The sequence below is a fragment of the Ranitomeya imitator genome, chromosome 5 (assembly GCF_032444005.1).
Source record: "Ranitomeya imitator isolate aRanImi1 chromosome 5, aRanImi1.pri, whole genome shotgun sequence".
NCBI lineage: Eukaryota > Metazoa > Chordata > Amphibia > Anura > Dendrobatidae > Ranitomeya > Ranitomeya imitator.
In genome coordinates this window covers 367,595,365-367,616,613 of record NC_091286.1, presented here as the reverse complement: position 1 = coordinate 367,616,613, position 21,249 = coordinate 367,595,365, and the positions used below count along the sequence as shown (strand labels likewise).

Below are 21,249 nucleotides of genomic sequence, written 5' to 3'. Positions count from 1 at the left end.
CACACTCTACCCCATCTTGACCAAAAAAAACAAAAATGTAGGCAATTTTGCATATTTGTTACAAAATTAAAACTGAAATATCACATGGTCATAAGTATTCAGACCCTTTGCTCAGACACTCAAATTTATTGTGATCCTCCTTGAGATGGTTCTACTCCTTCATTAAAGTCCAGCTGTGTTTAATTAAACTGATAGGACTAGATTTGGAAAGGCACACACCTGTCTATATAAGACCTCACAGCGAACAGTGCATGTCAGACCAAATGAGAATCATGAGGCCAAAGGAACTGGCCAAGGAGCTCAGAGACAGAATTTTGGCAGGGCACAGATCAGGCCTAGTTTCAAAAGAATTTCTACAGTATTCATGGTTCCCAAGAGCACAGTGGCCTCCATAATCTTTAAATGGAAGAAGTTTGGGACCACCAGATGTCTTCCTAGACCAGGCCGTCCAGCCAAACTGAGCAATCATGGGAAAAGAGCCTTGGTAAGAGAGGTAAAGGAGAACCCCAAGATCACTGTGGCTGAGCTCCAGAGAAGCAGTAGGGAGATGGGAGAAAGTTCCACAAAGTCAACTATCACTGCAGCCCTCCAACAGTCGGGCCTTTATGGCAGAGTGACCCAACAGAAGCCTCTCCTCAGTGCAAGACATATGAAAGCCCGTATACAGTTTGCTAAAAAACACATGAAGGACTCCCAGACTATGAGAAATAAGATTCTCTGGTCTGATGACACGAAGAGAGACCTTTTTGGTGATAATTCTAAATGGTAAGTGTGGAGGAAACTAGGCACTGTCCATCACCTGCCCAATAGAATCCCAACAGTGAAACATGGTGGTGGCAGCATCATGCTATGGGGGTGTTTTTTAGTTGCAGGGACAGGACAACTGGTTGCCATTGAAGGAAACATGAATGTGGCCAAGTACATTGATATCCTGGATGAAAACCTCTTCCAGAGTTCACCTTCCAACAAGACAATGATCCTAAGCACACAGCTAAAATAACAAAGGAGTGGCTTCAAAACAACTCTGTGACCATTCTTGACTGGCCCAGACAGAGCCCTGACATAAAGCCAATTGAGCCTCTCTGGAGAGACCTGAAAATGGCTGTCCACCAACATTCACCATCCATCCTGACAGAACTAAAGAGCATCTGCAAGGAAAAATGGCAGAGGATCCCCAAATCCAGGTGTGAAAAACTTGTTGCATTATTCCCAAGAAAACTCATGGCTTTGCTAGCTGAAAAGGGTGGTTCTACTCAATTCTGAGCAAAGGGTCTGAATACTTATGATCATGTGATAATTCAGTTTTTCTTTTTTAATAAATTTGCAAAAATGTCTACATTTCAGTTTTTTTTCCCATCAAAATGGGGTGCAGAGTGTACATTAACCCCTTTCTGCCATTGTAAGGAATAGTACGTCCTATGGCAGATCCCCTGCATTGATGCAGGCTCCGGCGGTGAGCCCGCATGAAAGCCAGGGCATGTCAGCTGTTTTGTACAGCTGACATGTGCCCGCAATAGCGGCGGGTGGAATCGCGATCCACCCACCTCTATTAACTAGTTAAATGCTGCTGTCAAACGCTGGCAGCGGTATTTAACAAGTGCTTCCGCCCATGTGGCCGGAAATGCACACACCGGTGACCCCCGTCACGTGATCAGGAGTCATCGGTGCATTGGCATAACAACCAGAGGTCTCCTGAAGACCTCTATGGTTGTTGATGCCAGATTGCTGTGAGCGCCACCCGGTGGGCAGCGCTCATAGCAATGCAGTAAATCTGTTGCATAGGAGCGATCTGAGCATCGCTCCTATGTAGCAGAGCAGATCAGGTTTTGCCAGCTTCTTGCCTTCCGTGGAGGCTATTGAAGCATGGCAAAAGTAAAAAAAAGTTTTAAAAAAATGAAAAAATAAAAAAAATATGAAAGTTCAAATCACCCACCTTTCGCTCCATTTCAAATAAAACAAGTATTTCCGCATTCAGAATCACCAGATCTAGCAATAAAAAAAGAATTAACCTGATCGCTAAACTGCGTAGCGAGAAAAAATTCCAAACATCAGAATGTTTTTTTTGTTGACATGACATTACATTAAAATGCAATAACGGGCGATCAAAAGAACATTTCTGCACCAAAATTGTATCATTAAAAACATCAGTTTGGCGTGCAAAAAGTAAGCCCTCACCCAATCCGAGAGTCCAAAAAATGGAGATGCTACGGGTCTCGGAATATTGTGCAATTTTTTTTTTTAGCAAAGTTTGGAATTTTTTTTCACTACTTACATAGAAAATAACCTTGACATGTTTGGCATCTATGAATTCGCAATGATCTGGAGAATCATAATGGCAGAACAGTTTTAGCATTTAGTAAACCTAGCAAAAAAAGCCAAACAAAATACAAGTGTGGCTTTGCACTTTTTTGCAATTTCACCGCACTTGGAATTTTTTTCCTGTTTTCTAGTACACTACATGGTAAAACCAATGGTGTTGATGAAAAGTGCAACTTGTCCCGCAAAAAACAAACCCTCACATGGCCATATTGACTGAAAAATAAAACAGTTATGGCTCTTGGAAGGAGGGGAGCGAAAAATTAAAACACAAAACCGAAAAAAGCTCCGAAAGTTAAGGGGTAGATGAGAAAAAAATGAACATTTTGAATTTACTAAATGGCTGCAATGAAACAAAGAGTAAAAAATGTTTTTCGCTCCCCTTTTTCCCAGAGCCATAACTTTTTTATTTTTCCATCAATATGGCCATGTGAGGGCTTGTTTTTTGCAGGACGAGTTGTGCTTTTGACCGACACTATTGGTTTTACCATGTTGTGTGCTAGAAAGCGGGAAAAAAAATTCCAAGGATGATGAAAAGGCAAAAAAGTGCTATCCCATATTTGTTTTTTGTTTGGCTTTTTTACCAGGTTCACCAAATACTAAAAATGACCTGCCATTATGATTCTCCAGGTCATTACAAGTTCATAGACAAAATTGCACCATTTTGCAATACCCGTAGCGTCTCCATTTTTCGTGATCTCGGGTTGGGTGAGGGCTTCTTTTTTGCATGCTCAGCTGACGTTTTTAATCATACCATTTTGGTGCAGATACGATCTTTTGATCGCCCTTTATTGCATTTTAATGCAATGTCCCGGCGACCAAAAAAATGTAATTTTGGCATTTTTACTTTTTCTCTCACTACTCCATTTAACGATCAGGTTAATTTTTTTTTTATTGATAGATCGGGGGATTCTGAGCGCGGCTATACCAAATTTGTATATGTTTGATTTGATTTTAATTGTTTTATATTTGAATGTGGCGAAAGGGGGGTGATTTGAACTTTTATATTTTTTAATTTTTTTATAGTTTTAAAAACATTTTTTTTTTTGCATGCTTCAATAGTCTCTATAGGAGACTAGAAGCTGTCATATCCCTATTGGCTTTGCTACATAAAGGCGATGTTCAGATCGCCTCTATATAGCAGATTTACTGATTTGCTATGTGTGCCAACAACTGTCAGTGCTGGCTTGCTCCCAGCAAGCCAGCACTGACAACCACAGAGGTCTCCAGGAAACTTCAGGTGTCATGCCAACACAACGGTTACCCGCGATCACGTGACGGGGGTCATCGATGTGCGTATTTCTGGCCCGATGGCTGGAAGTGTGATTTAAATGCCGCTGTCAGAGTTTGACTGGTTAATGGAATTGATATCCACCCGCGGCTATTACGGGCATACGTCAGCTGTTCAAAACAGTTGACATGTCCCCAGAAAAAATGTGAGCTTACCTGTAACAATTATGTAGATACAAAGGAATCTGATAGCATGAGATAAAACCAGTCTGAGAGCAAAGCTGCAGTAAATGATGTATTTAAACAAAACAGAAATGCAAACAGAACTAACACAGATATTCCGGCAATTGTAACGACGTGCTCAGCACAATATGGTAAACAGGAAATCAAACAGAACTACATAGATATTCCTGCAGTTGTAACGAGATGCTCAGCACAATATAGTAAATACAGCACAGCGAATAGCAAGACACGACCGCTAATGTGAACCAGTCCAGCAAGGATATGACGAGGGAGCAAACAAGACACTTAACAAGGAAGTCCAGTAGGTCAGTACTTAATCATGGGAATTAAGCAGAAGTGTAGTGGGAATGCACACAGTACTTAAACAAGGAAGTCCAGCAAAACTTGATCACACGTGTGCACAGTACTTGTTTGTGGAAGTTCAAAAATGCGCAAGTGGTGCGTTGAGAATGAAGTCCTGAGAAAGAGAGGATGAGGGGGAAAGAGGGAGAGCGCTATTTAAGCGTAGTAGATGAGTAAAACTCTCTTGGTGAGAAAAGCATAACTTGAATCTTGTTCACCTGGTGTGGTTGTGCAAAGAGGCACAACACTGTGAAAAGTTTAGAAAACAAGGGTAATCCTTCCACTGGTGTTCTGCCAGTCACAGCAGTTCCAGAGGCGAAAGGTAGCTGAAAAAGGCGAGGTGGGCAACCGAGTAGTGAGCAACAGAAGCAGGGCATTCACCAGACCACAGGCAGAAGCTCCGGAGCCAGCAGCACAAAATACACAGGCACTTGAGAACACCTGACCCACACTTAAATAATCAGGACAGACAGGAAGATCCATCACTGGGCAAGATCAAAGACTCCATCTTGTGTCAGGGCGAACAGGCACAAGGAAAGTCTGGAATCCTTACATTACCGCCGGAAAGATGAGACCTTGGCATCGGCGTTCTATTACGCCCGATGTCGGTAAGGGGCTTAAAAGGGTCCGAATATTTTCCGTACCCACTGCACATGTGGTTACCTGCTATCTAGATGTGCGCGGCCGCGCTCAATACATATGAAATCAGCAAAGCCGAGTACAGCTTGTCGGAAACTGCCCAGAGGTGTGAGAATCATATACATGGTCACATGACGACCATTCCCAATGCCGGCTCGAGAAATTGCTCACAGTGTGCGCAATGCGGATTCAGAAATCTAAAGTTACATAGACTCTAACCTCAACCCCTTTAACAATTAGTATGCTGGTATTATCAATACTGTATATGCAGGTAATACAGTATATGGTTATGGTTTGATAAACAACTACTGACATATTGGAAACACTAACAGAAATAATGATCCTGTAACCAGGATCTAAATGAGAGCGCGAATCGCTACTCCAAAATATGAATAACACCTACAAAAGAAACAGGAGTCTAAACTCTCAAAAATATAAGTATAGTGAAAAGATTGAGCTCAAATGCCAGTGACATCATATCAAAAAAAGTTTTATTTGTACAAAAAGCTCACTCACAAGTAATGGCAAAAAATAGCCAAAATGTAATAACAAGACAAAAATGAAAGGAACAGGAACAAAAATAAAAACATATGCAAACAGCCACTCAGGGTGTCTCTGTAGCAGAAAGCCCAGGGAAATGTGATCTAATAGATAAAGACACACATCCTAATAAATGTGCACACCAACTGGTGCTAGGGAGCACATACCAGCAAATTGCTGGTTCCACTGAATGTATAAGGTATGTGGACCCACCGGCTGACTGAAAAATGACAAGTGCTTACCCATGTGGGAGAGAGACCGTGACTGGCTGAAGGCCTATCAAGAATATATAGTCAGACTATATCTATGGAATATTATCTCTCATCCAGAGTACTCTGCATTCATTGTTTCTCATAATCCTTGCCTATGTGTATTTTTAAAAAGTTTTTGAAAATTTAGTTTTGTATTATTCAATATTTTTTCCTATTCAAGCTGTTTGGGGGTCTTGTCTCTGTTCAGATTTATGCATATGCGACTTACCTCACATTTACAGCCTTTTAGACCCACAAAAGAAAGCAGACACCCCAAAATGATCACATTCTCTATATCACCCTTGGTCCCAAAACAATTAGCATTGGCAAGTGCCAGTGATGGATGGGGCTCTCACACACACATACAGTGGGGGAAATAAGTATTTGATCCCTTGCTGATTTTGTAAGTTTGCCCACTGGCTTCTGACATGAACAGTCTATAATTTTAAGGGTAGGTTAATTTTAACATTGAGAGATAGAATATCAAAAATAAAATCCAGAAAATCACATCAGTGGGCAAACTTTCAACATCGGCAAGGGATCAAATACTTATTTCCCTCACTGTATCTGCATCACTGTTATGTTTTTTTCATTCTAGCTGTGTTCTACTGCAGCCAAGTTACTTGACTCCCACTGGTGACCAGAAGCAGCCACAACTCTTGGACTTGGTAACAGAGTGATGCCAGTAGTACTACCCAATCTGTGTATGACAGCCCAACCCTTATTTCACTTTTAAGGTGTCTTCTGAGTGTGATTTTTTGGGGTGTCTGCTTTTCTTGATGAATGGACCATGTGCCACTTTTTTTATTAAACTGTAACTAGGGCTTATTTTTGGAGTAGGGCTTATATTTCAAACATACTTCAAAAATCCTGAAAAACCATACTAGAGCTTATATTCGGGGTAGGTCTTATTTTTATGGAAATACGGTAGTTATTCCTTCTCTCACCTATGAAGTGTATATAATTGTATCTAGCCTTGGAAATGCTTTGTAGACTAAACACATCAGCAGTTGCATAAGTCTCTAGTTTTCTTCAATATATCAATCTGCATTCCAGGAGCTCACAGAGCATTGCCTAAAGTCTGTGCCATACTTTCCACTTCTCAACCGAGAGCATCGGTAGCTTACTATCAACTACATTGATTTTCAACCTCCTGTTTAAAAAAAATTGCTTTCAATTCAGTGCCAGCAAAGTAATATCTTGAAATCTATAAGGAATTGTATCGCATCAATTGCCACCTGAGAATGGAAAGATCAGAAAAAAATTATCCTCTGTGTGCTCTGGTACCTGACACGTTTGCTTCAGGAACGTACTAAGAAATTCTGACGACAGATTAACAGTGAATAACTGGTTAAAGGTATAATTCTTTTATAGGTTTAGTGCACATTGAATTTTACACACCTGAATATGGCATTTCCTATTTCTCTATGGATTCGATGCTCAGCTACTCAAAATCAAGCTTCTTTGACGGCCCTATAATCATAATTAAATGATCTTGAAATATACAAGTTTTAATGACTTACTCTATATACGCTTGTGAGTTACTGATGTGCTGTATGGATTTCAGTCTTTATTAAACTCATGAGAGACTCAATTATATTTCCGTGTTTGTATTTTTCTGCGTTTTGTTGTTTCTGCTTGCTTCAAGATGGACATGGACCCTAGGGAAATGCACCTTCCTCTGTGATATAGAACGAGATTTTGCATTATTAACTGTGTGTTAAACAAGTAAATATGTATTTTCCTATTACATAAAATAATGAAAGGAACATTTGGTTTGAGAATTTCTAGCTCTTGGAAAAAAGCAATATTTACCGAATTATATAAATCCTGTTGGTCAATAAAGATGCTGCAGTATCGTAAGGGAATACTACTGGAATGACCTATTAGCTGATTGCTGATATCATCTTTGAAAATCCAGTAAGACTTGCCAGTAACAACACAAGTCCTGTAAATATCCTGGAAACCAGTTGTTCCCATAGCTAATTATAAGGAAGCACTGTTCATTCTGCAGTTCAACTTCTGCCATAAGATAAATAACATTTTCAGTCTTACAGCTTTAAGCGGCTGATTCTCCACTGCTCCATACATTACTCATACAGTACGTACTTTTATTGTGCAGTTTTAGGGTTACATTGAATTACAATGAGATACATACAAGTGATTAATCATTTATAGCAGCTGGAAAATGCTGCTTGGAAGGTTGCTTAGGTCATTTTCCTATTGTGTCCTTATAACAACATCTTTTTATAGATTGACTGTTTCCTTTGATTACATAGAAGGCAATGTTCACACCTAATATGTCACACTAATCCACAAACAATGGATGAGAAGCAAACAACAGATGCAATTTACAGCATTGAGTTCCTTGTAATGAAACTCAATGTAGTGACTTCAGTTTTTGCATTCAGAAATTATTAGATTGTAATCAGTGGAACAATGGATGCAAATAAAGACAGGGACAACAAAGTGGTGCATAATGCTATCACGTGAGATTCTGAGCAGAGAACTCATCAAGAGAATCAACTCAATTCCAAAATTTCATAATCTACTCAAGTAAAAAATGTATCTACTGTTTTAACTGAATTTTGTTTTAGCTATTTTATGATCACGATCTGACTATTTATTTCAAGGGTGATCCAGGTATACCTGGAGATCAAGGTCCCAGAGGGAAAACAGGTTCACCGGGAGAAAAGGGAGATATGGGACCTTCTGGACAACATGGAGCACCTGGAGACAGAGGTTACCCTGGACAACCAGGCAAAGATGGACATCCCGGACTACCTGGACCACCAGGAATGCTGGTTAGTCTAAAATAATGTTCGATTTCTTTATATATATATTATTGTTACCAAAGTCTTCATTTGCATCGATTAGATACCCACAATATTATGGGGCTGACCACCAGTGAGTTGGATACACTTTCATAGTATCTACATGTTAGATGACGATCCTGTGGCTAAGACCACGTGCTTACTATCAGTATTTGGTCAGTATTTTACATCAGTATTTGTAAGCCAAAACCAGGAGTGGGAGAAAAATACAGAAGTGGTGACATATTTCTATTATACTTTACCTCTGATTGTTCCACTCCTGGTTTTGGTTTACAAATATTGAGGTAAAAAAACTCACCAAATACTGAACGTGTGAACGTGGCCTTATTATCACAAACCTCTCATAAGAGCATTAAACAAACATACATTGCTACCATAGTTTAATATTCATTATGCCAAGCATAATACTAGATAACCCACAATTTATAAGAAAAGTTTCATCTTGGTGTAACATGTTTTCAACATTTCACAGAAGAGATGAACCAATTTATTCAAAACATGGCAAATTTGCTTTAAATGACGGGGAAAAAAATAGATTTGCCAAAATCAGAAGTTTTTTGCAATTCGATTTATTTGAATCTAGCAAATTGGCAGCTGGATTTTGTTTTAGGGCTGGGAATTAGTTAAAAAATATACTCAATTTGCACTGCCCCTAGCTTTTTCTTCCATACAGCTCTCAGCTCGTTCCTTCACATGTCTACTATAGCTCTTGGGGACTCGGAGGGACAGCACTGAGCCAAGGAAAGTGATTAGTATAATTTTTATTAACCCCAAATTTACTATGCTCTGGAATCAGAAGAGATCACACAGCATTCATTTTGCATTGAATAAATTAAATGCAAATTGAATTTCTCAAACAAAATTCCAATTTCAGCAGATTAATCCACAAGTTTGTTTCCATGAACTGTAGATATCATTATAAATACCGCAAATTGATAGATTGTTGTGCTTGTGGGATATGTGCCTCTGGAGCTTGGTGCCAGTGATGGCGACACTAGTTGCATGACAGAAAGCCTCAGAAAAGTCACGCAACCAAAATAATGTCTGCAACCTTATGTTAAGCGACAATTTAGAGCTGCCATCTAGCTGTCATTAAAATCACAGACAAGTCACATGAAGAGACACTCAGCTTTCTTTGAATTCTATGGGGACAAACACATGAATGACCTGTAAGAAAACAAATGGATTTTTTGCCATGGTTGCATTGTGGTCCCAGTAGGTCACAGGTTGCCATGCTACCACAGTGATAGTCAATAGATGCAATGGCGCAATATTCATACAGTAGCTTGCAAAAGTATTCACCCCCTTGGCATTTTTCATGTTTTGGTACTTCACAACCTAGAATTTCATAGTTTGTTAAGTATGCATCAATTCATGTAAAGAACATGCCTACAACTGTGAACATTTGGCTTTCTTTTTATTGTGAAGCAAACAAGTAAGAAATAATAACAGAAAACTTCACTGTGCACAACTATTCACCCCACTAAAGTCAGTACTTTGCAGACCCTAGTTTTGCATCAATTAGAGCTGCAACTTGCTTTGGATAATTCTATATGAGCTTTCCACATCTTGCCAGTTGGATTTTTGCCTATTCCTCAAGGCAAAACTGCTCCAGCTCCTTCAAGTTAGATAGTTTTGTTTGGTGAACAGCAAACTTCAAGTCTGACCACAGATTTTCAGTTTGATTAACCCCTTAATGACCACCGATATGCCTTTTACTGGTGGCAGTTAAGGGTAATTATGATAATAATAATATGGGTACTTATTCCTCAGTGCCGCTTTTTAATGGCGCTGAGAAATAAGATTATAACGCCCCCAGTGTTGGAAATTCTCTGGGGTCTTGGCTACTGGGGGTGGTTAAGACCCCGGAGAACATGAATCGGGTCGGTTTTTACCAACTCAGTGTTGCGATGACTGTTATTCATGGAATAATGGCGACCACAAAAATTGTCCAATTTCCCATTGAATTTCTCTCTCCTCTGATATGATCTAGCACAAAAGAGGAGAGAAAAATGGGGTACCATGATCCTCCAATGTCCCTGGACTATTTTGCATCCCCTTGTTTTGTCCCCCGGCCATTGGCGTCTTCTGAGAAGAAAATGGCGGGTGCATGTGCAGTGCGCCAGCCGAGATCTGCCGCCTGGCACCCGGCAACAATAGATTTTTCCTTTTGTTTCATTTTGATCACTGTGATAGACCCTATGACAAATCAAACCCCCTTTTATCATCCCCTTAGTTAGGTAAAAATGATAAAATAAAAAATGTATTTGTTTCCATTTTTCCATTAGGGGTAGGGTTTGGCTAGGGCTATGGCTAGGGTTGGGTCTAGGGTTAGGGTTGGGGCTAGAGCTAGGGTTAGGGTTGGGCTAGGGTTGGCTTAGAGTTAGGATTGGGATAGGGTTAGGGTTGGGGCTAGAGCTAGGATCAGGGTTGGGCTAGAGTTATGGTTGGGATTATGGTTAGGGTTGGGATTAGGCTTATAGGGGTGTGTTGGGGTTAGGGTTGTTGTTAGGGTTATGGTTAGGGTTGGGATTAGGGTAAGGGGAGTGTTGGGGTTAGGGTTGTGGTTAGGGTTGTGGTTAGGGTTATGGTTAGGTTTTGGATTAGGGTTAGGGGTGTGTTGGGGTTAGGGTTGGAGTTGGAATTGGTGGGGTTCCACTCTTTGGGTACATTAGGGGGTCTGCAAATGCGATATGGCACCCACCATTGATTCCAGCTAATTTTGCATTCAAAAAGTCAAACGATGCTCCCTCCCTTCTGAGCCCTGCCTTGAACCCAAACAGTGGCTTTTCCCCATATATGGGATATCAGTGTACTCAGTAGAAATTGCAAAACAAATTGTGTGGTTTATTTTCTCTTGATAACATTGTGAAAATAAAACATTTAGTTCCAAATTAAATTTTTTTGTGAATAAAGTAAAATGTTCATTTTTTCCTTCCATATTGCTTTAGTTCTCATGAAGCACCTGAGGGGTTAATAAACTGGTTTTGCACACATTGAGGGGTGCAGTTTTTAAAATAGTGTAACTTTTGGGCATTTCCCTTTATATTGACCCCCTTAACTTTTGTTGGAAAAATGAAAAATCACTGGTCAACTTTTAACCCTTATAACATCCTAACAAAAAAATTATGTTTCCAAAATTGTGCTGATGTAAAGCTGACATGTTGGAAATGTTATTTATTAACTATTTTGTGTGACACCAGTCTCTGATTTAAGGGTACAAAATTTAAGTTTGAAAATTGCAAAAATTTCAAATTTTTTGCCAAATTTCCATTTTTTCATAGATAAATGCAAGTTATATCAAATAAATTTTACCACTAACATGAAGTACAATATGTCATGAAAAACAATCAAAGAATTAGTGTGATATGCTGAAGCGTTCCAGAGCTATAACTTCATAAATTGACAGTGGTCAGAATTGTAAAAATTGTCTTGGACATTATGTTCCAATCTGGCTTTGTTACTAAGGGGTTAAGGTCTGGGCTTGACTAGGTCACTTCAAAACATTTACACATTTCCCCTTAAACCATTCCAGTGTTGCTTTAACAGTATGCTTTGGTCCATTGTCTTCTTGGAAGGTGAACCTCTGTCCCAGTCTCAAATCACTGACACACTGAAGCAAGTTTTTTAAAGAATATCCCAGTATTTTGCACCATCAGTCTTCCCCTCCATTTGGACCATTTTCCCTGTCCCTGCTGCTAAAAAAAACCCCACAGAATGATGCCACTGCCACCACCATGTTTCACTGTGGGGATGATCTTGGGGTGATGTGTTGTGTCAGACATAGCATGTACCTTGGTGGCCAAAAAGTTAAATTTTGACCTCATCTGATCACAGCACCTTCTTCCATACATTTGGGGAGTCTCTCACATGTCCTTTGGCATACTCAAAACAAGCATAACAATTTTTGTGTGTAAGTAAAGGCTTTTTACTGTCCACTGTTCCATATAGGCCATCTCTGTGGAGTGCATGACTTATTGTTGTTACATGGACTGATAATCCAGTCTCTGTTTGGGAACTCTGAACCTCCTTCAAGGTTACCTTTTGGTCTCTGTGCTGCCTTTCTGATTGATGCCCTCCTTGCCCGAGCTGAGAGTTTTGGTTGCCGGCCCTCTCTTGGTAGGTTAGTTGTGGTGCCATGTTCTTTCCATTGGATGATAATGGATTTGATGGTGCTCTGGGGATCATGAGAGATTAGGATTTCTTTTGTAACCCAACCCTGACTTGTACTTCTCAACAACTTTGTCACTGACTTATTTGGAGATCTCCTTGGTCTTCATGGAGTTGTTTGGTTATTGGTACCTCTTGCTTAATGGTGTTGCAGTCACTGTGGCCTTTCAGAATGGTGTGTATATACTGACCGACCATGTGACAATTAGATTGCACACATGTGGACTTTCTTTCTCTAAGCATATGACTTATGAAGTTAATTGTTTGCACCAGAAATTTTTAGGGGCTTCATAGCAAAATGGGTGAATACATACAGTATGCACATTCCAATTTTTAGTTATTTGGTCCCATAAATTTAATTTATGCCTATAATTTTCTCACTTCGTTTAATTAACTTAGACTACTTAGTGCTGATGCATCACACACAAATCAGATTACAAAAATATTTTAACACAGGTTGTAATACAACAAAATGCTTAAAAAGCCTAAGAGGGTGAATACTTTCATAAGCCACTGTAAGTAGCCCTTGTGTAAATATCTGCAAATTTTAGCTTTGGTTTCCCAAGAGACATTTATCTTTAAAGAAAAACTTAAGATATTTATCTTTTGCTAACGTGCTAGTATTTGGTTGCTATGGTAATATGTCTTTGTCTTGATCTAATGTACGTAAGCATAGGGCAATGATTGAATTGCGCCAAGCATTGTACTTACTGAACATTACATTATGTTCTGGACATTGATGTTTTTTAAGTATAACAAACAAGAGAGCGGCATTTGTTGGGGTTACTACAAAACAGCAACTAAATTTAAAGGCATGATTAATCCTATTGCCTGTCTTGGCACTTGACGATTCTGCAACATTTACTAAAGTCGTTAGCTATGAGGCCCGAATTCATTATTGCATTTGCATCTGATATTTGTTGAATTTTTTGTATTGTGCCCCATTTTTTGTTTCATCGTGCCATTTACACCTTTTATGACGTCTGTTTTGTATGTGTTCAGTTGTTGTTTCTATGTTCATCATTGTGGATAGAGTTTATGCTTTCTTTTCTCGTCTTCTTCCAATTAAAAAGCGCTTGGTAAAGATTGTTTTTTTAAATTAGGGGATTGTGATGAAGTAAAGATTAAGTGTACTAACACTTTAAGAAATAAAAGCATTCTCAGGGATCGAAGTCAGCAATAAAATGGTTTGATACTATACAGAAGCAACCAATAGCAAGGATACTGACTAGTTGGAACAGACCAAAGATGAAGAAGGACAAACAATAAAGAGTGGTACGCAGCCTAAGAAAAAGAAATGTAAAAAAAAGATCAGAATGAAAAACAGTTAAATACAGGTGTAGACACTCCAGATACTGTAGGCAGCATGGACATTCTTTTCTGCAACCGATAACAAGTGTCTTTTTAGTGCCTTTGCTCTGTCTCTAAGTTATGGGAATGAGACCGAGACTTGACCCCCTGCCAGTCAACCCTCCACTTTAACTACTACCTTGAAGGGTAAAATAACTTGTAAATGTCAGAAGAGCTTTGAAGACTTAAAGGTGTGAGGTTAACTTTCAGAATCCTATCATAGTGAGGGCCATCTAAATACACTCATATAAGAATCAATTTGCTGACCGGTTTTGCGTGCCAGGATCAGGGTCTCATCTTAGAAGAAGACATACCTAACGCAGAGTCACATAAGTTCACTGCAAGAAAATATCTTACTGAATAGGTTCCACAAAAAATCCTCCTAGACACAGGCTTGATATAGTGTTATCTTTTAAGGATAACTCCGTGCCATCTGAGATACAGAGATATATTGTGTTTCATGCTTTACCTTTGTTTCAGTTATGCAAATAACCGCAATAACTTTCTCCACAGACAGAGAATATTTCATTTGAAGAAATGAAAAAATATATTAGACAAGAAGTTTTGCGAATATTTGAAGGTAAGAAAAAGCACATGTAAGCAATGAATATTTGTTAGGAGCGACCTATCATTACATTCTTTATTCATGCAGTTTCTGTATTCTGCCATTAGCTGAACTATTTGTCACACTAGTCCTGAGTTATTATACACCATACAGTGTTAGTTTTATCCTGTGAGGGGTTTTATCAATTGTTACATAAAATAAGGCTGAATTTTCTTATCCTTTGAAATACTAAGAAGCTGTTTAATAGCACACATTGGCTGCATATTGGTTCCTGTGTCTTGTGCCATCTATGAGATTCATTCAACCATCCTTCCTATATATTTTATGCATGTATTTCAGTGAGAATTATTTCTACATTAAACTTAATTAAATATGCATTTTTAGAATTCCCAAGCCATTGTCATGTCTTTTTTTGCTTGAGAAGTCTAATGTGATGGCTTCAATGATAGCATATGATTGTATTTTTATATGACATTCTGCAGCTGTGAAAATATGTATAAAACTGTGGGTCATTAGTGATGCACACATCTTGAAAATGTTTGATAATGTATGAAAACTTAGTCCCAGCACACCTTGGCCAATGCATGATTATACAAGTATTATAAGTAGAAATGCAGTTGTTAAGGACTGGCGGAACGCACCAAGTATAAGATGATAGGGAACCAGGTGCATTCGCAGTCCGAGGTCCACCGTGCAGGTAAAAACCCTGCTGCTAGTAAAGATGGACTATATGGCGGTACTATAAGAATACACACACATGGGTTAACTCCACCCTGTGTGAAGGAAGCGATCCTGTTGCGTCACAGGACCGCGATACCGCACATAGAGCGCGAGCAAGAAGTCAGCGAACACAACCCCAACTCAGGATTGAAGTCCGATTAGACCACTTGCTGGCACAACACCACAACTGGGTGTGTAAGGAAACTATTAAATAATATATAAAGGCACGAGAGTGCATGCGGTGCCGCACTGACGGACGCCACTAACCACCCAGGCTTGGGTAAGGAAAGCGCAGAGGAAGCACACGGCGCCGTACTGGCGGACACAGCAACTGGACGCTGTGATGTGTGTTACGTGCAGATGGCTAGTCGGGCGCTAGATAGCTACCATCATCCGCAAGCAGTCAACAACACTAGAGAGGGATACTTAGGAGCTTTCATCCATCGACATACATCCATCTACACACACACATTATATCAAGACAATACTAGCGCATGGCCGTGCGGTCATGCGCAGTTTATATAGCTGCAGCACAGGAAACAGCTACAGAAGTTTTGCTCTTTCAGGACCTGCCAAAAGGACCAATGGGATGTGCTGCAGTACCTGAGCATGTGACCCTCGATCTCCAACGGGAGATCTTGCCCTGGGCATGCTCAGTGTGTGCAAATAAGGACTTAGTCCCAGAGAAGCCCGCTCGCCGCAGATCAGTGCAGGGTACAACAGGAGAGCCAGAAAAGGCAGCAGTAACCCTTTGCACAGAATCAGTCCCAGCAAGACGCTGGGAGCGACACCTCCGCTGAGCAGAGCCCACTGCGGCCGAAGCAGAATGGGAGACCGCAGCAGACACGGATCGAGATTCCCCCTGTGCAGCAGAGGAAACTCGACTCCTAACAGCAGTGTCCTTTGGAAATATATATAAAGATGATGAAGGGCTAAAACTGTAATTTGTAGCTAGCAAAATGAGTTTTGAGCTATCATTGAGTTGAAAGGGATTTTCCAGGTTTGAAAAAACTCTTCTTCCCTGGATTCTGTGCTGAGTCTCCGCCTTTGCTCCTGGTGTCTGTTCCTGTTTGCATTGCTGATATCACATCCACATTTCTGCAGCCAATAACTGAGCTCAGCAGCTCTTACCAGAGCTGTTCAGAATGGCTAAGCTCCGTTATTACCTGCTGTCCTCTTGACGTAATGTATCAGTGGAAACTCAACACACTGCAGGTGGAAACAGGTTTTTCGAAATGAGAAAACCTTTTTAAATACTATAGGAATATGTAAAACTATACTTAACACATTTTACTGTAAAAATTACTTGCGGTAAATGACAAACTCCATGTGATCCTATAGAATTTTGAATGTATGTAGCAGGAAGTGGTAGTTTAGACATAAAACATGTGAGTTATCAATTCTGTTAAGAGATGTAGAATATGATTAGTTGGATAATAATGTAAAAAGAATTCCAGTTGTATATAATAATAATAATCTTTATATAGCACTAACATATTCCGCAACGCTTTACAGTTTGCACACAGTATCATGGCTGTCCCCGATGGGCTCACAATCTAAATTCCCTATCATAATGTCTTTGGAATGTTGGAGGAAACCCATGCAAACACGGGGAGAACATACAAACTCCTTGCAGATGTTGTCCTTAGTGGGATTTGAACCCAGGACTCCAGCGCTGCAATGCTAACCACTGAGCCACCGTGCTGCCTCATTTATCTGTAATTTGGAAAAGTTTAGTCTAGTCACACAATAGAACAGTGTCATTCCAATCCTATTCAACATGACATCATTTATGAAGCAATATGAAAACAAGAAAGTTAGGTCAGTAGTTCATACTTGGCAAACTTCAAGCAGTTATATAGCATAGACCCCTCCCCAGAGACCTGGGAATAGCATGGAAAGCATGTAAACTGAGTCTATCCTTGTAAAAAGTGTTACTATTCTGCAATATTCTTAGATTTCAGCAGTACAAAAGAGCTATCATTAACGCACCCATGGTATTGATGACTCAATTTATCAAGAATAGGCAAAAAAAATGAGCTGGAGCATATACGCGCAATGTGTAACAGCACACTCACATTGTGGCCATTTCACAAACAAAACTCAAGAAAAAAATCCAAAATGAGCATATACCCTGCTGGAAGTAAATAAATAAATAGTAGTAGTGCATGTTAGTAACATGGAATATTTAGTTATCACTATTTTGATCAAAATAGCATAAAAGCCATCCAACCACAACAACATGTACCCAATCAGGACCCATCCTGTCTCTCCTATTAAAACCTTATCTTGTGTAAAACAACCTCAATGTAGATAAGGGCACAGTAGGACAGGACTGCCTAATAACTAGAGCGGGGGCACCACATAGGAAACGGGGATCCAACCTGGTCTATGCTATACTAAGCCATGAAAAAACAACACAAGAAATAGACCACAAAAGGGGATCACCCAAGGCAATGGATTAAATATGAAAATCACAAATTTTATTAGAATAACACTCATGGACATAGGAAACAACCACATGGAGCACACAATTAAAAGCATTTAAAATTGGTCACACATAGGACCTAGAAACATGAACAAATGGCCCATAATAGAACCCTCCTCCTAGATGCGATCCCTCCCCAAACGCACTGTAATGGCTAATAATAATATATAGTACAGTGTAAGATGTCTGCATGAACAGCACTATTGGAATATAGGGTAAAGCAACACAACCTAAGGAGTATAGTTGTGACCATGATATATAATGCACCAGTCTGTGAATACCTCACACCAGCAGGATTACCTATGTAACACAAATAAGCAGATATGCAAAAAAAAAAAAACCTTTTTGCAATAACGTAAGACATAGACAAAAGCTTAATAAAGCATACACAGTGAATCAGATTGACCCCAAACCACACATATGGCATGTAGGTCTACTCCATTAAGGTATAGAGTTGTATATAATGCAGAGTTAGTTGTGTAGCGCTTCCACTGGTCTAGTCTAACGTGGTATATAACCTGTGCCATTAAATTGCAAAAGTTCCCATAGTAAGGGAAATAAAAGATCTGCTGAGGAGTGAGGATTCAGATCACCAATAACAAGAAACCAGTATGCAAACCCAGGAGCTGTTCAAGCTCTGTACATAGCCAAGGGGGGTATCAACAGGAGGAGCAGAGACCCTACGCGTGTCGCCACACCAGTGGCTTCGTCAGGGGTAGCTCCTATGGAGATCCTGCGTCCTTATCTAATCGAGTAATTGCAATTTAAGCAGTTGCAGCTGTGCTGCTTACCAGAGGCCGGCATGTATTCCATCACCCAGTGATTCCAGAGGCGGTGCTTAGTGAGCTAAGCAAACATGTGAGCCTGGAGGGCTCCCCCCCTCCTCCTACCTTCGTCACCATGCCCTTGGAGTGGTTGCCATAGCACCATGTAAATACTGCAATCCCTGGATTAACCAGTGTGCACGCGTCAGGAGATTCCTCCTGCCGTGTGTCGTCACACTTTCAGTCCTGTTACCATAGTCACCAGATGTATACAGAAACTGAGGAGCACAGCAGCACCTGCAGAGTCTATACCAATATGTCTTGCCGCACCTTATCGCTTCAGTGTGAATCACACCACTACATGCTGGCGGCACAGGAATATAAAAGAGCTCTCCCTGTTAAACGTCATACTGATTATAACGTGTTTTTGCAAGGTGATAATTAAACCGTGCAGCAGTCAGTGGACCCATCAAAGCGCATATGCAGAAGAGGATAACTACCATCTTTTATCATCACACCCTCAATACAAATGCCATGATTCCTCATAGGCGCACAAAAGGGGCAAATTTAAGTGGATACAACCTCCTTAAGATTTCAGTAATGCGTGTGCCTATGGGGTTTCACTCCATTTAACCCCCATATTAGTTGGGGTTATTTAGCCATAGACCCCAATACCATCAGTGCAACACGCACTGAATATCACTCATGAACATTAGTGAGCTCATTGGTGTACACACGCCTGGTGGTCGCTCCCCACTTTATAGCATCATACCCCTGATACACTTGCCATAAACGCTTAGTGCGTGCCCAATACGGACAGCCAAACACTGTACATATAGGTAAGCACAGCCTCCGCTACATTAAAACGGCACAAACACATAAAGAAAATCCTCACGTTACAAGCCCTGATCATTGAAATTAAATAATCATGGACATTAGTATCACTGATATGGTATACAGTGTAGTAAGAATCCTCAGGAACCCATGTAGATCTCCACTACTTAGGGGTCAACCTTCATACAGTGGGGATACCAATTGTCCAGCATATATTGGAACGGGGAAAGGACCGTCAATACAGTAGAGATAAATATGTGTACATAGAGGTAATGTTCATAATACAAACGGATCACGGCGAGCCAAATTGGATGTCCGTAAGCACTGGATACTGCTATTCTCAAATTACAAAGGGATTTTTTGAGGGTCAAATGTCTCCGAGAGTGGCCAGACCAAGACTCCAACCAAGAAGTAACATCAGAGGAGATTGACTCCAGAGCCACATACTAGACTTCACTGTCAAAGCCATGGGATTATAAACACCATAGTTACCACAGAACAGTAGGACAGGACTGCCCATTGGAAATATGAATGTAAATTTCGGATGGCTAGTCATTTTGATGAATGGTTAGCAAACAGTGGATTTCTGCACTTAGTTGTTGGTTTATCATTGTCTCAAATGCTTAGAAAAATTCACACTTTACATAAGATGTAACCTAAATGTTCGGAAGGAAAGAATACTTATAATGTTGTTATATTTAATCTAATTAGATTTTGAATTCATTGGAGCTGTTGAAGATTTAAGATTCTAAAAATCCTGATTCCCTGCACTTAGAAATAGAGCTACCAATCTTGGTAACGTCAGCATGTTCAAACTGTAGAAGAAGCTCACTCCATAGAGATTTTTACAGTTTTCAATTAAGTTATGTGCATTGTTTCCCCTTTTGATGAAAGAATCTATTGTAGCATTTACAAGTAAAGGTACCGTCACACATAGCGACGCTGCAGCGATACCGACAACGATCCGGATCGCTGCAGCGTCGCTGTTTGGTCGCTGGAGAGCTGTCACACAGACAGCTCTCCAGCGACCAACGATCCCGAGGTCCCCGGTAACCAGGGTAAACATCGGGTAACTAAGCGCAGGGCCGCGCTTAGTAACCCGATGTTTACCCTGGTTACCATCCTAAAAAGTAAAAAAACAAACGCTACATACTTACCTACCGCTGTCTGTCCTCGGCGCTCTGCTTCTCTGGTCTGGCTGTGAGCGCCAGGCAGCCAGAAAGCAGAGCGGTGACGTCACCGCTCTGCTTTCCGGCTGACCGACGCTCACAGCCAGAGCAGGAGGAGAGCAGAGCACAGCGCTGGAGGACAGACAGCGGTAGGTAAGTATGTAGTGTTTGTTTTTTTACTTTTAGGATGGTAACCAGGGTAAACATCGGGTTACTAAGCGCGGCCCTGCGCTTAGTTACCCGATGTTTACCCTGGTTACCAGCGAAGACATCGCTGAATCGGTGTCACACACGCCGATTCAGCGATGTCTACGGGGAGTCCAGCGACGAAATAAAGTTCTGGACTTTCTTCCCCGACCAGCGATCTCCCAGCAGGGGCCTGATCGCTGCTGCCTGTCACACTGGACGATATCGCTAGCGAGGACGCTGCAACGTCACGGATCGCTAGCGATATCGTCTAGTGTGACGGTACCTTAAGATTTCTTCTGAAATATTCAGAGGGGTCTTTAAGGGTAATTGGAAACGACCACCCTATTGTAAACTGTATCTCAGGGGCCGAAGACACAGAGATAAGTGCACCAATTTTTTACCAGACCAGATCCAGAAATATTCTAGTAAGACTTCAGTGTAAATTTTTGCATGCAGTGAAGCATTAATAGCACACTAATTTCTCCGAAATCTTTGATATCTCAGGTGATATAAAGGGCAGGTTATGTCATGCATAACTGAAAATAAATAAATTGAAAGTCATCTCATTTTTCTGTGCATTTAATTGAGTAAGCTGAAAAATTATT

At 40.4% G+C, this 21,249-nt stretch overlaps 1 protein-coding gene across 1 annotated transcript in view; it reads left to right on the top strand.

The window, feature by feature from the left end:
- Positions 1 to 21,249, top strand: part of COL19A1 (collagen type XIX alpha 1 chain) — a 1,728,692-nt gene that overhangs the window by 1,664,511 nt on the left and 42,932 nt on the right. The window contains exons 48-49 of the mRNA XM_069726653.1: positions 8,195 to 8,365; positions 14,429 to 14,495. Coding sequence (XP_069582754.1) covers positions 8,195 to 8,365; positions 14,429 to 14,495 — 238 coding nt within the window. The remainder of the gene's footprint in view (positions 1 to 8,194; positions 8,366 to 14,428; positions 14,496 to 21,249) is intronic.